The sequence below is a fragment of the Leptodactylus fuscus genome, chromosome 7, assembly GCF_031893055.1.
Source record: "Leptodactylus fuscus isolate aLepFus1 chromosome 7, aLepFus1.hap2, whole genome shotgun sequence".
NCBI classification, from domain to species: domain Eukaryota; kingdom Metazoa; phylum Chordata; class Amphibia; order Anura; family Leptodactylidae; genus Leptodactylus; species Leptodactylus fuscus.
In genome coordinates, this window is record NC_134271.1 from 141,149,784 (window position 1) to 141,166,378 (window position 16,595).

Sequence of the window (16,595 nt, forward strand, 5' to 3'; positions counted from 1 at the left end):
CACAGCTTACACATTCACTTCGGGGTTACTAATGCTACTACATCACTTGATAAATACTTTGAGGGGTGCGGTTTTCAAAATGGGGTCACTTTCTAGAGGTTTCCACTGTTTTGACTCCTCAAGGGCTTTGTAATGCAACATGGTTCCTGAAACTGATCACAGCCAGATCTGCCCTCTCCTTGGCGCGCCTTCCCTTCTGCGTCTCGCTAAGCGTCCATATATTAGTTTACACCCACAAGTGGGGTACTGTGGTAGTTGGGAGAACTTGCCTAACAAATTGTGGGATGCGTTTTCTCCTTTAACCCCTTGTGAATGTGCAAATTCTAGGGCTAAACGAAAATATTAGTAAAATAAATTCAAATTTGAAAATTTCACCTCCATTTTGTATTAATTCCTGTTAAGTACTTATAGGGTTAAATTACTAGGTATATGTTGTTTTGGCTTATTTAAGGGGTGCAGTTTTGAAAATGGGGTGATTTATGGGGGGGTTTAATACAAGGGACTTTCAAAACCCCTTCATAACTGGATTAGTCCCTTAAAAAATGGGTTTTGGAAATTTCTTGAAAATTTTGAATATTGTTGTTTCACTTGTAAATCTTATAATGTCCATAAAAAATAAAAGGGCGCCTAAAGTTTGATGCCGACATAAAGCAGAGATCTGGGACATGAGATTTATGATATAATTTTGGCGGTCTGACTATCTATTTCAAACTTTATAAAATGCATATTTTTCAAAATTTCCACCAAATTTCCATTTTTTTCATAATTAAACACAAAACATATCAACCAAAATTTACCACTAATATGAAGTACAATGTGTTACGAAAAAACAATCTTAAAATCACTTTGGTAAGTTAAAGCGTTCCAATGTTATTGCCATATAAAGTGACATGTCAGTTTTGAAAAATCGAGCTTGGTCAGGAAGTCAAAAAGTGCCATCGGCAGGAAGGGGTTAAGTAGCCAGAGTATTAAAAAAAATCCTCTGGCTACTTAGTGATTCACTACATAGCGTGGATTGTAACAATTAAAGTGTTCAATTGTTAGATTCCATGCTGTATAGTGAATAGGATTGCTTTTAAAATCCGATCTCCGATTAATAAAAAATCCCATTGACTTGCATTGGGATCGGAATTGAGATCGAGATCGGGTTCGAATGAAAAGTGCCATCAGTGTCTGGATGGTGAACAAGGAAATTGTAGTCTGTCTGGTCAGTATGAAGCCAATTCCGTGTGTGCATGCCCTTATATAGCCTCTCCTCCCAACGTTTCCTAAGAGCTTCGTCATTATGGTCTAAATGGAGGACAATTTGTTGAAGTTGCCATCTTGCTTATCTGAGTCCCTACAGTCTGTCAACTGCGAAAAAAGTACATCCGTAGGGAATATCTACCCCAAAGTAGCCTCTGAGATATCTTTACACTTTCTTGTAGCAATTCCCAGAGTCTAATCAGACCACACATATAACCATTTACATATATGAGACATAACTGCAGGATGGGTTTTGCACCAATCTGGGTTTTCCAATGAACCAATAAGAACCTATGCCATAGTTCACATGGCACTGAATATTCCATGTGCAGATTTGAAATGAGTTTTGTGAAAAAGTGTAACATATTAAAAAATAAATAAAAAAAATCTTCATGTAGCCGTAACTAGTGTCCCAACATCTCGCTGATACTGATGTTTCACCTTCTCCTTCAGATTCTTCTTTACTTCAGATATTCTGCTCGGTACACGCTCCATTTTGTACATCTGCGAAAAAAATTAAAGTATTGCAAGCTATGAAACTGCCGTTTCTGTGAATTTTCTTTTTTCTTCCGTATGCAAATGAGTCTTCAGTAGAGATGAGCGAGTACTGTTCGAAACGGCAGTTTCAAATAGCATGCACCCATAGGAATGAATGGACGCAGCCGGCACACAGGGGGATAAGCGGCAGGACGCCGGCCCCGTCTGCGTGCCGGCCGGCTCCATTCATTCCTATGGGTGCGTGCTATTCGAAACTGCCGTTTCGAACAGTACTCGCTCATCTCTAGTCTTCAGAAAACATCGGGGGCATCCTCTGTGCTCTCCGAAGACTCTCCAGCGACGCCTCTGTCTTCTCTCGACACCTCTTTGCCACATCATCGGTGGAGTCATCAGCCGGCAGAGCACACTGAGCATGTCAGTTCCGCCATTTCCAGTAGCTGAACAGATGCTGGTGTAAGAGGCCATAGGAAACACGCTCAGTTGGCTGTGCCGGCTGATGACGCAGCCGATGACGTGCCGAAGAGGCATCTGGAGAAGACAGGCGTCGCTAGAAAGTCTTCGGAGAGCACAGAGGACGCCCCCTGTGCTTTCTGAAGACTCGTTTGCATACAAACATGGTTACCAATCTACTAAAATAGAGTCCAATGGAGGTTTTCTCCAATATTGGCTAAAGTTTTAAGAAGAATATACCGACACTGTCTACTGGTTTGATCTTTATGAGGTTCTTTGTAACTACCGCCCCATCATTTTGCCCATAAAGTAGTTTTACCTGGTTCTTCTTTAAGAGGAGCATCTTCTTCAATCTCATGGTCATCCTTCTTCTCCTGTTCCTCTTCTTCATCTATTCGCACAGGTTCCTCCTGATTGACTGTGAATATTAGTAAATGGCTATAATCCATAATCGACAATATTTCAGAAAAATCTGAGGGACACTTGACATTGGAGTGACAATCTTATATCCTACTTGTAAGTCTAAGAATATGTAGCTGATCAGCAGGGCGTCCAAGACCTGGACTAGTGCCATTATAACCAATGGAGTCCCTCAGGATCTATTTTGTCCATCACTTGATGGACACAGATACAAATGTGAACCCGCCCTTAAAGGGGTTGGCACAGCAAAGACAACCCTTTTCTAGGTGAAGGGATTGCAGAGTTCAGAAGATTACCAAAGCCCTGTTTCTGGCACCTCCGGCAAAGAGGTTTTGCCAGAGGAATCCATGGCCAGCCAAACATTTCCAACTACCCGCCCTCTTTGAAGTCCATAAAGAATTTATTTTTTTTACCTGCCCCATAATAATGTCTTACTTGTGTCTGCCAACAGATTTATTATATTTTCCTCTTCATCCAGGTGTTCATCCTTCTTGTGTTTTTTCAGCTCATCTTCGTCCAGATCTTCTTGCCATCCATTGTATCTCCCTATGGAAAAACAAAAATATGGTTGCCAATCTTTTAGAGACACTTTTGTAAAGACTATTTAGGGTACGTGAATCCATTGAATCAGATGTCCCATTGCAATGTATTGTCTTGTAACTGAATCGGGATTTGGTTATTGCCTATGCTTGCCTGGTAGATTAGGATGAATTTGCCGATGGCTGAGCCTATTGATACTAGGCTCAGTAAGAACCTTAACTTAGGTCACCACTCTTTCACGTAACTTCAGCCCCATAATCTCGCCCCATAATCTTACATGACTCTTCCACCGGAGGTGTCAGATGTTCTTCATTCACATGTTCATTGTTTTCACTATCCCCATGCGTTTGCAGCTCGGCAACCTGTTCCCCTGTGAATAAAAGTAAATTGTTATAATCCATAGTTGGAGATATTTTATATTTCTGGAAATTTCCCATGATGACCTTGGCAGGCTACCAGTGGTTATTCATGGTTGTCTGAAGAATATTATGCCCTTGGGCACGTAAATCATCAAGATTGGCCATTGGCTGCCCCCTTACAATTGCCAACCAATGGCATCCCAGAAATCTGGAGATGCTACAGGCCATGGTAGAACATTTAGCACAAGCAACACGCAGCCTGGCGCTCCTAGGACACATTGGAGAAATGGGTGTAGCACTGGTTAGATGGCCAAATTAATGTAAAGCCGAGGTGTTAGGGGGTCTGAAATTAAGAATAGAGGGGTCCGGCCACCCAGGAGTGCCAGGATCAGGGTCATGTTCTGTTGTGAAGGCCACTTCATTGCGTGGCCCCATATCGTCTACAAACCAATGCCCAGCTATCATTGTATTAATGACAATAGCACGACTCGTTGCTGATGAAGATAGACCTCCAATCCAGCCTGGACTTGTCACCAAGCATGCAATGATCAACTCAACACATGGGTGCTATATCAACCCCTTTTTTTTATTCTTCCCCTTCCAAAACCCATAACAGTTTTTTCCTTAATAACAGGTAGATAGTGCTTCTCCACCATCTTGCTCCAAATGTTGTCCTACCGGTTTCCTGAATGGGAGTTGAGAGGTTATTTTTGCTTTCATCTCTATCCACATGTTCCTTCAACTCGTTCTGGTCGGCTTGTCCTTCATCCTGGTCACCTGTGAGTAAAAGTAAATTGTTAAATTCATGGTTGATATTTCTAAATAATTTTTAGCAACAATTTTGTCAATGGGTTGATCCTTGTCCTTGTCGATTACTACAACAATAATTTCACTCTTTGCCCAACTCTAAAATAGAGTTGTGAAATCTAAAATCAGGATTGTCTAGGTATTAGTAAATGTCGTATAAGTATGGAATCACAGCCATTTCAGAGGCGGATGGCCAGCCTTGGTAAACATTCGAGCGGTGGAGGCCAGCCCAAAGAGAAGAGTGATAAACTGGAAATGGGGCGGATCCACTACGAAACGAAGAAAACACTGATGGCATGGCATGATGGGAATGTGGAGGTAAGCATCACGGATGTCGATGGACAACAGGAACTTGCCAGTCTCCAGGAAAGCCACCCTTGACCGCAGTAACATTGCTTACAAAAACACTCCGTAGAGAAACTAATTTTTCAGTTTTTGCTAAAGTTTACCTTATGTACAAAGTTATCAATACATCACAATATGTGTAGGAAAATATGACGAATACTAGAGATGGGTGAACCTCGTGTTTTGGGCCAAACTTTTTCAGATAGAACTGGAAGTACTATTATTATACTCTGGGGTTTATCAGATGAAGGCCCAGGGGAGATGAGAAACATAAAACTTACACTCAACTTGTCTTACCTCTCCCGGGAATCTTTATAGTGTTCAGCAGTCCTTGGAGTCCTTTTCAGGTCTCTTACGACCACCGACTTACGTCACGTCACTGTTGAGGTCTTTAATTGGGTTTCAAGGGGCACGTCATTGCACAATGCTGAGATCTAAGGTTGTGATGTCAACACACCCCACGTGAATATGACTGGGCTTCGGCAGTGACCTCAGGGACTTGTGACACCAGTTGGAGGCAGTAAGAGGCCTGCAGAGGATGCTGACGGACTGTCAAATGCTCAGGAGAGGTGAGGCAAGGTGAAAATAAGGGTTTGTTATTTTTTCTCACCTCCCCTGGGGCCTCGACTGATCCCAAAGTACAATGGGGTCCACAAGACCCCAAAGTATAATAGTGTTTTGTGGGTGACAAAATCCAAACTTTTGGAGATCTTGGGTCAAATCCAGTTCTAAACTAAATGAGTCATCTGACTCTTCACTCTACTACCACTACCACCGGCCCATCATCTTACTGATAATTTTTACATACCGGAGTCTCTGTCTACAATTGGTATATTGTCACTTTCATTTGGATGCTCATCGTGGTTCTCATGTTCTTCCACACCATGTGTTTGGACTTCTTCACCTGGGTCATCTGTGAATAACAGTAAAGCGTTATAAATCCTAGTCTACACTATTTCAGAAAAAATTTTGGCAAATTTTAAGATTTCTCAAATTTTCAGCATTTTTTCATTGAAATAAGTATATCAGTTAGTAGCGTCCTCTTCCGGCTCTGAGCCGACGGCACATGCTCGCGTATGCGCCGTCATCTCTGCCTAGGCCCGATGCCTGGCAGAGTGAATTCAAGGCCGGAAGAGGACGCGGGGACGCCGCGCAGGGAGAAGAATCCAGCCCGACCCTCACTCGTGGACTTGGTAAGTAGAATTTGATCAAATGTTGCCTACCCCTGAAACGAGCATTTCCCCCCATAGACTATAATGGGGTTCGAAACCGTTCGAACAGTCGAACAGTGTGCGGCTGTTCGAATCGGATTTCGAACCTCGAACATTTTAGTGTTCGCTCATCTCTAGTTACAACTAAAACTGGCTATAACACTGTCAATAGATGACAACAAAATGTTTGTTCGGCCAAAGAATTTCTCCAGACTCTTCCATATACATGAACTGTTGAGAGGGTTTGAATGACCACTGAGATCAATCAGTGGTTGCCTGTAAGGAACCAATGACATCACCAGATCTTCTCTAAGGAGGACACATACTAATTTAAGTGGTCATGTGAGACTCTCCACTTTTGGTGTGGCAAATCCCAGCACAGAAGGAAAAGGGTGTCTGGACTGTACAATGGTAAGCTGGGGATGGGTGAGTGATTTTTTTTTTTTTTTTACACCCACCTCAGCTACCTCTAAGTTTGGTTTAACTGCTGGACAACCCTTTTAATATTTTGGCTATTAAATTCCAACTGAAAATTATCTAACCATTGGCAAGTCAACAAACAACAAGTGTGAACTCTTCCTCCTCACTAAAGAAATTAATGAGTTAATGAAGTTAATGAGCAGCTTACGTGTTTCTTCAACAGGAACTGTCAGATGTTCTTCATCCACATCTTCATCAGCCGCATAGTCTTCCACCGCTGTTTCCTGCTCACCTACGAGCAAGAATAAATTTCGAGAATATTTTTGGAAACTTTTCAACCATGCTTTTATCATTGGAGTGAAAACTATGGCACCATTTGTTCCTTAAATAATAGCACAAATAATTTCCTTTTTTTTTCTCCTCGACAATGCCAAGTGAGAACCAGAAAGCCTCAACTACAATTATTGGGCTTCATGTACACAAGCAAGTGTGCCACCCAATGCTCCTCTGAGGGGCATCTGATGGTCCTTTACATTCCAATGAAAGTTGAGTAGGCCTTATCCTGCTCAGTGTCATTGGAGCAAAACATAATGGAAGAACTCGTAGAGGTGAGTACATGGAATGGACTTGGCTCCAAATTGGCTCCACCTTGGATGGCACACTTGTTGGTGTGTGTATGGGGCATTAGTATAGGATCTAATGTGAGGTTTCTACTCAGTTGCTTCAGATAATGTTAGAAGAACCACATGGCTGAGACCACATGGTAAGTTTATACAATTTTCTCAAAATCTATACTAAGAACCTTGTGTTCATTTTTGTAGATACTTCTGAGACGCATAGATCAATGTGTAATATTAGGATGTGTGGTCCATGTCTTTTTTTCTAAAGAGTTAAGTAACTCTGTAAATAATATACTGTATAAAAAGTGATCTAGCTACTGGAAACCTGAGATCAATCCAGGAAGATAACACAAACTACTTGTCATTGAACCACTGGCCATCACAAAGGTGTTCCCCATTCATTTTGTCAAGTATTGACTGGAGTTCCCCTTTATTTATAATCAGTCCTTTCACCACCTCCACCAACTCCAGTTCTTAACATCCTTTAATAGGTGCTGCCCAACTGATTCTGGCAGAGTTGACATTTTTTCTCTAGCATCAACTGTTTCTGAATAATCAGTGCGGGTAGTTTTGGTGACTGATGTGATAGTTAAGCTCTGTAATGTCAGAAGGGTGGAGTCAAATGGGGGCGTGACTCAGAGCTCCAATCAGAAGCAGCTATTGTCAGAGCTCAGAATCACACCCCTTTCATGCTCATGCCTGACACCGCCTTCCTACCAGTACTATATGCAGATGAGACACTACAACTAACAACACTGAATGCTCAAGAACCGTGTGAGCTGGAGAAAAAAAATCCTATTGTGCCAGAATCAGTAGAGAGGTGCCTATTAAATGATGCAAGAACTACACCTGGAGAAGGTGGTGAAAGATTATCTTTTTATATCTGTGTGCCTTCCTTTTAGAAGACAAAATTGTTACTTAACAATGACTAATATCCATATAGCAACACCCCTATAAAATACCTTAAGTCTAAAAAAAATGTGTTTTAAATGCCTCTGTCCACTCGACATAAATAGTGGTTTATTGGTACAATCCCTGTGGTCAAAAGCATGTTAATTAAGTGACCAAGCAGAAACTCCATCAAGCTGGGAGTGGGGTCTCCCAATCCTCAAGTATTGATATATTTTAGAGAGTACACTCACGTTCTCCCTCTTGAAGAATCACCACTCTGCAAAATCCTAGACACCTTGTCCATCCCATGGACCTACTGTACAAGTTTATCTATGTATTCAACCAACCCCTTTGATTCCGAAAGTCCTCCAAAAGGTAAAAGAAGACCCATTACTTACTGGCCATTGCATCATTCCGGTATCCCAGGGAAGCCTGGCTTCTGACCTAAGGTATTTTCCTTCCTTCTTTTTAATTAGCAAGAAATTGTCAAGATTTATTAACTAACCAAGAAGAACTTCACTAGGATATCCAACTACTGAGGCCTGGTTCATATCTGCGTTCGGTATTCCATTGGGGGAGTCCGCATGGGGATCCTTCTGAACGGAATATCAAACGCAGTGGCAAGCGGTGAGCTGTGAAAGCGCATGGACACCATAGACTATAATGGGGTCCTTGTGCCGTCCACATGGTGTCCACACGAGTCATGTGGACAGGAAAGTAGTTTATGAAGTACTTTCCTGTCTGCATGACTCGTGCGGAGACCGTGCAGAAAACCGCGGAGACTGCACTTTATAGTCTATGGGGTCCGTGTGCTTTCACTGCTCACATCTTATCTTGACCATTTCAAGAAAGTAACAAAGGGAAGATGACAATAATAGCCACACAGACAGTATCTTGGGTGATACTACTGTAGAAGAACAGATTCGATATTCTTACCCTCACTACTGCCCCATCATTTTTTTTGGTAACATTATCTTACGTGATTCCTCAATAGGAGTTGACAATTGTTCTTCATTTTTGTGTTCTTCATTTTCATATTCCTCGACCTCATGTGTTGGCTTCTCTTTATGCTGTTCTCCTGTGAGTAAAAGTAAACCGCTATAATCTGTAGTTTCATTCATTTCAGCACCTGATTTACTGCTGCAACCCAACCAGGATTCTAAACATCGGAACTAAAAAAACCAATAGAACCTATAACACACAAGTGTGAAGTAGCCCATTTGACCAGAAAATACCCTTGAATGGTCACTAACGTTTCAGACTACGTTTCATTTAATGGAACATGCAATCCTGGACTAAAAGTGAATGCATTTTATTTAAGAATTGTTGCTGTTTTCTGCCTGAAAAACCTCTCTAAAGTTGCGGCCACTAGGTGTCTCTCTCACTCCCTTTGTATTATTACTGATGGGATGTTAGTCATGGACAGTAAGCAGCTTTGTTATTGTGCTCAGATGACTCTTTTTCTGTATTGAGATCTTTTTAGCTGAATCATAACCTGGATTTAGAGTTCAATGTCCCTGGATCTTCTATATTGTGGTTATTTGGGCTTTTCTCAGCTATTGTTTTTTTTTAAAATTATTTTACAGTTACTCCTGGCAGAATTGCATGTGAAGAAACCTGTAACATCTTTGCCCGTTCGGGCCTCTGCGCCATCATCCAGTTGCAGGCTATGGCACAGGAGGTGTGTCCACCTATCATTCCTTGCTTTAGGTTCTTGTTGTATTCAGTCTGAACACTATCCTATCCCCTCACCTTTGTAATTGATTTCTCACCACACCCATCTCTTGCACCTTTGTTTCTTTGATCCTCAAATAGTCAATCTTAGGCTTGGTTCACACATCAGTATGTCTCTCTGGCTTTGACCCCTGGCTCTGTGACTCCTCTTCTATGTTGTGTTGTCTTATCCGCGTTTTGTGTTTACAATTATTCAGAGAAAGGAGTGTCGCCCAGTTGTCCCTGTCATTAGGACAGTTGTGGCATGTAGGTAGGGACAGGGGCTTGGTCCAGTTTAGGACTCACTGTCTCTGTCTTTCCCTTCATCCTTGGTTTCAGCAGCAGCACTGGGGAATTGCTCAAGTAGCAATTCCCTAACAAAACCAGTAGTAGTAATAATGGATGGGGCCATAATGTTCTTCATGCCTCAGGGAAAAAGGCAAAATGTTGTGCAGCCATAATGGCGCTATAAGCAGCAGAAAAATAGATACAACTATGATCATATTATACAGTCAGACAACAGACTGCCCAGCAAAACCCTGCCGAGATATCAACTGCTGATGAAAACTGGAGTACCCTTTAAAGTCCTATATGAATCTACATAGTATTCAGGCTTAGAAGTATCTATTAAACTGTATATTGTTTTATTGGTGAACCCTTATATGGATTCCATTTACTACTGCCTCCCCCCCCCATCTTGCTCATACTGTTTTCTTACGTCTGGGATGTTCTTTGTTCTCCTGTTCCTGGGTCTCATGGACCTCCACCACATGTACTCGCATCTCTTCATCATGGTCATCTGATACTAAAATGAAATTCATATAATCCACATTAGGCAATGTTTTTGGAAAAATTTCAGCCACACTTTGTCATTGGAGTGAACGTAATGGTTGGCGTGTTCATTCTTTGGCCCTACCATATCTATATCTCACTAAATAGACTGTAGATGTTACATATAAAACCACTTTATTTCACATGGACGTGAAATATCATCTCAGTTATATCATTAAATAAGGAAAGTTTCTAGCAATGTGTTTGTGTTTGGAGATGGTTGGTACTTCTAGTTTATGGTGAACCACCAGTGGCGTACCTACCGCCATAGCAGCGGAGGCAGCTGCCACAGGGCCCAGGACATTAGGGGCCCGGTGACAGCCGCTCCTGCTGCTATCATTATACTCGGCGGTCTTTTCAGACCCCCGAGTATAATGATTGGCGGCCCAGGAGAGGTAAGAAACATAAAAAACATGTTACTTACCTCTCCACGATCCTGCCAGGCCTCCTTCCTGACGTCTCTGACGTCACATGAACCCGGCCTGCGTCCCGGGTCATGTGACGTCCGATGTCATAGCAGAAGGACGGCAGCAGAGAAGACAGCGTAGGAGCCGGGAGACTAATTCTATGTGCAGGGGCCACTATGGGGCATAATACTGTGTGCAGGGGCCACTATGGGGCATAATACTGTGTGCAGGGGCCACTATGGGGTATAATACTGTGTGCAGGGGCCACTATGGGACATAATACTGTGTGCAGGGGCCACTATGGGGGATAATACTGTGTGCAGGGGCCACTATGGGACATAATACTGTGTGCAGGGGACACTATGGGGGATAATACTGTGTGCAGGGGCCACTATGGGGGATAATACTGTGTGCAGGGGCCACTATGGGACATAATACTGTGTGCAGGGGCCACTATGGGGGATAATACTGTGTGCAGGGGCCACTATGGGACATAATACTGTGTGCAGGGGACACTATGGGGGATAATACTGTGTGCAGGGACCACTATGGGGGATAATACTGTGTGCAGGGGCCACTATGGGGGATAATACTGTGTGCAGGGGCCACTATGGTGTATAATACTGTGTGCAGGGGCCACTATGGGGGATAATACTATGTGCAGGGGCCACTATTGGTGTACAATACTGTGTGCAGGGGCCACTATGGGACATTATACTGTGTGCAGGGGACACCATTGGGGCATAATACTGTGTGCAGGGGCCACTATGGGGGATAATACTGTGTGCAGAGGCCACTATGGGGGATAATACTGTGTGCAGGGGCCACTATGGGACATAATACTGTGTACAGGGGCCACTATGGGGGATAATACTGTGTGCAGGGGCCACTATGGGGGATAATACTGTGTACAGGGGCCTCTATGGGACATAATACTGTGTGCAGGGACCACTATGGGGGATAATACTGTGTGCAGGGGCCTCTATGGGACATAATACTATGTGCAGGGGCCACTATGGGGATAATACTGTGTGTGCAAGGGACACTATTGGGGATATAATAATAATAATAATACATTTTATTTATATAGGGCCAACATATTCCGCAGCACTGTACAATTTATAGGGTTCAGATACAGACATACATAACAAAGAACGTTATTTCACACAATGGGACTGAGGGCCCTGCTCAAAAGAGCTTACAATCTATGAGGTAGAGGGGGTGACACAAGAGGTAGCAGGGGCGGTATTGCTTATACAGTGTTCAGACAATTTTGTGCATTAGGAATTGTGATAGGCTTGTCTGAAAAGATGCGTCTTTAGTTTGCGTTTGAAACTGTAGAAGTTGGGAGTTAATCTGATTGTCCGGGGTAGAGCATTCCAGAGAAGTGGTGCAGCTCGGGAGAAGTCTTGTATACGAGCGGGGGAGGTTCTGATAATAGAGGATGTAAGTGTTAGGTCATTGAGTGAGCGGAGAGCACGGGTTGGGCGGTAGACAGAGATGAGGGAGGAAATGTATGGAGGTGCGGCATTATGGAGAGCCTTGTGGATGAGAGTGATAACTTTATATTTTATTGGGGATAATACTGTGTGCAGGGACCACTATGGTGGATAATACTGGCTTGCAGGGGCAACTATGGGGCATAATACTGGTGTGCAGGGGCTACTATGGGGCATAATAGAATGCGCAGGAATGCGTAGGAGGGGGTCGGTCGAGGTCTTCGGTGTTGGTCGGGGGGGGGGGGTGGCATGTCAAAAGTTCGCCACGGGGCCCCACCGTTCCTAGTTACGCCACTGTGAACCACCATATCCACGTCCTCTAGTATATAGTTGCTTTATCTATCCACAAACTGGTGAAATAATGTATCATTCTCAAAAAGTATCACCTAATAATACTACAGTGCTAGAGATATAAGACACTATAACCAGTGATTACTTTCTCATTATCTTACCTTTATCTTTTGATCTACACATGTCTTTATTCACATGTCCATTATTGCACCGTTCCTCTGCACCATGTGCCGACACTTCTTCACTCTGTTCCCCTGTGAATAATAATCCTTCACTATTATCCATAGTTTAATATATTTCTAAATCTGTATCACTATTGCAAATCCTATCCCTATTATGGGTCTATTAGGGACTAATATTGCCCCTTAGGTTCGTATCTCTCATATATCTCTCATATACCTTCCCCTGTTTGTTCTTCTATCATTCTATGCATTATGCTGTACTAGCTGTTACCCGCGACTTCGTCTGCAGTGATTGTAGCAGTGGGTATATACAGGCGCGGGTAAGGTTTTCGTACTGTGTATAAGGTATGGGATATGAAATGTAAGTTTGTATCTTGTTTTTGCTGTAATTCAGACAATCCATGAGACTTTTGCGTTGAAGTTACTTTGTATTTGAGCTGCTATATATACGGTGTTGTGAGAAACTTTACATAGTGACTTTGGGACAGAAGTATTTGAAGTTAACCCTTTCCCGTCGATGGCATTTTTTGATTTTCGTTTTTGACTCCCCTCCTTCTAAACCCCATAACTTTTTTATTTCTCCGCTCCCAGAGTCATATGAGGTCTTAATTTTTCCTGGGACAAATTTTTCTTCATGATTCTTCCATTATTTATTCTATATAATGTACTGGGAAGCAGGGAATAAATTCAGAATGGGGTGGATTTGAAGAAAAAATGCAGTTCTGCGACTTTCTTACGGGCTTTGGTTTTACGGCGTTGACTGTGCAGCCAAAATGACCTGTCCCCTGTATTCTGTGTTTCGTTACGATTCCGGGGATACCAAATTTATATGGTTTTATTTACATTTTGACCCCTTAAAAAAATCCAAAACTGTGTTAAAAAATTATTTTTTGAAAAGTCGCCATATTCTGACAGCCGTAACTTTTTTATACGTGCGTGTACGGGCATGTATAGGGCGTCTTTTTTTTCGGGAACGGGTGTACTTTGTAGTTCTACCATTTTTGGGAAATGTTATTGCTTTGATCACTTTTTATCCATTTTTTTATCAGAATCAAAACAGTGAAAAAATGGCGGTTTGGCACTTTTGACCATTTTTCCCGCTACGGCGTTTACCGAACAGGAAAAATATTTGTATAGCTTTGTAGAGCGGGCGATTTCGGACACGGGGATACCTAACATGTATGTGTTTCACAGTTTTTAACTACTTTTATATGTGTTCTAGGGAAAGGGGGGTGATTTGAATTTGTAATCCTTTTTATTTATTTTTTTTATATTTTTTTACTTTTTGTAAACTTTTTTCTTTGCATTTATTAGACCGCCTAGGGGTATTGACATGGGTGGGCGGTGTCGCGGATTGTCAGAGCGGTGGGGGTTGGCAAACATGGCTGCTCCGGAGTGTTAAAGAGAGCCTCCTGGAGTATCGTTAAGGTGAGGGGCAAAGTGGTAAAGTATATGTATATGTGATTGTGAGGGGTTAGGGGCGAGGTTGTAGAGGGCAATAGGAATTTTGTGGCTTGCTATGGTCCAAAGTGTGTGAGATTGCAGAGATGGTAGTGTGAGTTTGGGTTTTGTGGGGGTCCTGGCACAAACGTATGTGCGCTATTGTGACGAAAAGTAGCCTATTGCACAATCGGGTGTATTAACTATGTTTGTGGAAAATTTCAGCCAAATCGGTCGAGCGGTTTTTCCGTGATTGAGGAACAAACATCCGAACATCCAAACTCACAAACCCACAAACTTTCACATTTATAATATTAATAGGATGTTTATTCATGTAATTCTATGCTCTGCCTGTAATGGTACTTGTGGCCATTAGAGGCCACTGTTAGGACAAAAAATATTAAGGTATCCATGTGCCCTAGGGGTCAGTATCAGTGTCAGGAGAGATACAGCAGCCCTGCAGCATAGCAGACCGGGAGTTCTGCAAAGACTGAAAATGGCACCTGGTGTAAAGAGACTCCAACTCCAAGAGCATGGTTGTGAACACTGGCCCACACTGGCTGACACATTTGTGTCCAATGAAAATATTGGATAGAATCAGATTGAAAGTTAAAGGTGCGGCCATATAATTGACCCATGGACCTTTATATGGCTTCCACAAATTACCGACCCCATCGTCTTGCTCATTCAGTGATCTTACTTGTGTCTTCACACGTTTGCAGATGTTCTTCCATCTCATGTTCATCGCTCTTATGTACCTCCACCACATGTTCTCGCAACTCTTCATCATGGATACCTGTGGATAAAAGGAAATCGCTAAACTCCAATATTTTTGGAAAAAAAATTCAGTGATTAACCAACACTTCCTGGTAAGATACCGTTACATTATACACGTGCCATTCATCGGCTAGAAACCCCCAATGATATTACAGGTTTTGAGAATATAATCTGTAATGTCTACTCTGTAGACCTTTACATGGCTTCCAGTGACTACTACCCCATCACCTTACTCGAAACTGTTGTTCTCCGTGTTTCATCAAAATAAGGTAGCAAAGGTTCTCCAATGGCATGCCCATTGCTGTCATGTTCCTCTTTGCCACGTATCCACCTCTCGTCCTGCAGGTCTGGAAATAACAGTAAATTACTACAATGAAAATTTGGTAATTACGTGAACTATTTTCATATTACAGTACATAGTTACATAGTAGATGAGGTTGGAAAAAGACATCAATCCATCAAGTCCAACCTATAACCCTACAATCCCTACAGTGTTGATCCAGGGGAAGGCAAAAAAAACCCATGAGGCTCATGCCAATTACCCCATTTCAGGGGAAAAAATTCCTTCCCGACTCCAATCTGGCAGTCAGTATAAAAACCCTGGATCAACGTGTCCAGTAAAGATGGGGGTTAGTACTAGTATGTTAACGCTGTTGAATTTCATTCTCTGGATTTGCCATAACCACAACGCATAAAATAATACTAGCTACAACCACTAATACTATATCTATTACTTCTGCCCCATCATCTTACTCGTCATATGATCTTCACATGGAACCAATGCATATTCCTTGTCATCTTCATATTTCCTCTGATAGTTCTCCACATTTTCATTATGGTATGTATGCCAATCCATCCGTTTCCCTGTGAATAACAGTAAAATTTATCATCTACGGATGCCATTATTTCAGGGAAATTTCTGTCATTAATGTACTTATAGTTAAGGGCTGAGATAGGATAGGAATAAGATCGTAGGAGTGAGGGGAATCTGCTACTGATTCTGCTTATACTGGCACACAATCAAGACAATAATCTAATTTTGTGTGTCTGTTGTGCAATAGAGCAGTTTCATCTATATAAACATACATTGTACAAGACAATCCTATTAGAGGAAAATGTTTTGTTGAGGACTTTTTAGGCAAGAGTTTACATTTTACATTAAATTAAATTCAGCCCGATGGCTAACAACCATTCTTGTTGTGTTTTTTTCATCTAGAGATAGACGTACCTTCTCGAGTTCTAGTTCTAGTTCTAGTTCGAGTTGATTTCTTCTGAAATATACATGACACCACAGAGATGACCACAACTACTGTCAACACAATTATTACAAAGACGTTTGTGGATGCCGCAATACGTTTCTTCTTTTCTGCAAATTTCAAAATCAGGTATCATATCGATGTGTAATACGGCAATGTAATATAATACAAGTCATGAAATCTATGCTGGATTAGAAAACTTCATAATTTCAATAGTTCAAGTGTGTTAGTGGCCACAACTGTATCCCTGAGATGTGCCAATGAATGGGCAGAAGACAAAAGTCATACCAATTCATTATATCGTTAAAGAACCCTACCACAGTATTAGGTTGTTTTATACATCTTGAAACAAGGGCATACACAGAATGGTTGTTCATGGGTTTTTTCACTGAT

General features: G+C 42.0%; 1 protein-coding gene across 1 annotated transcript in view; it reads right to left on the minus strand.

Moving 5' to 3' along the window:
• Positions 1-1,646: 1,646 nt before the first annotated feature.
• The window catches only part of LOC142214279 (uncharacterized), a 35,439-nt gene continuing 20,490 nt past the window's right edge, over positions 1,647-16,595 (minus strand). Inside the window, exons 4-17 of the mRNA XM_075283179.1 lie at positions 16,175-16,312; positions 15,700-15,810; positions 15,180-15,293; positions 14,870-14,965; positions 12,709-12,801; positions 10,238-10,318; positions 8,786-8,884; positions 6,504-6,587; positions 5,473-5,577; positions 4,191-4,289; positions 3,431-3,523; positions 3,049-3,159; positions 2,513-2,611; positions 1,647-1,749 (exon numbers count right to left, since the gene is read on the minus strand). Coding sequence (XP_075139280.1) covers positions 1,712-1,749; positions 2,513-2,611; positions 3,049-3,159; positions 3,431-3,523; positions 4,191-4,289; positions 5,473-5,577; positions 6,504-6,587; positions 8,786-8,884; positions 10,238-10,318; positions 12,709-12,801; positions 14,870-14,965; positions 15,180-15,293; positions 15,700-15,810; positions 16,175-16,312 — 1,361 coding nt within the window. The 3' untranslated portion in view covers positions 1,647-1,711. The remainder of the gene's footprint in view (positions 1,750-2,512; positions 2,612-3,048; positions 3,160-3,430; positions 3,524-4,190; positions 4,290-5,472; positions 5,578-6,503; positions 6,588-8,785; positions 8,885-10,237; positions 10,319-12,708; positions 12,802-14,869; positions 14,966-15,179; positions 15,294-15,699; positions 15,811-16,174; positions 16,313-16,595) is intronic.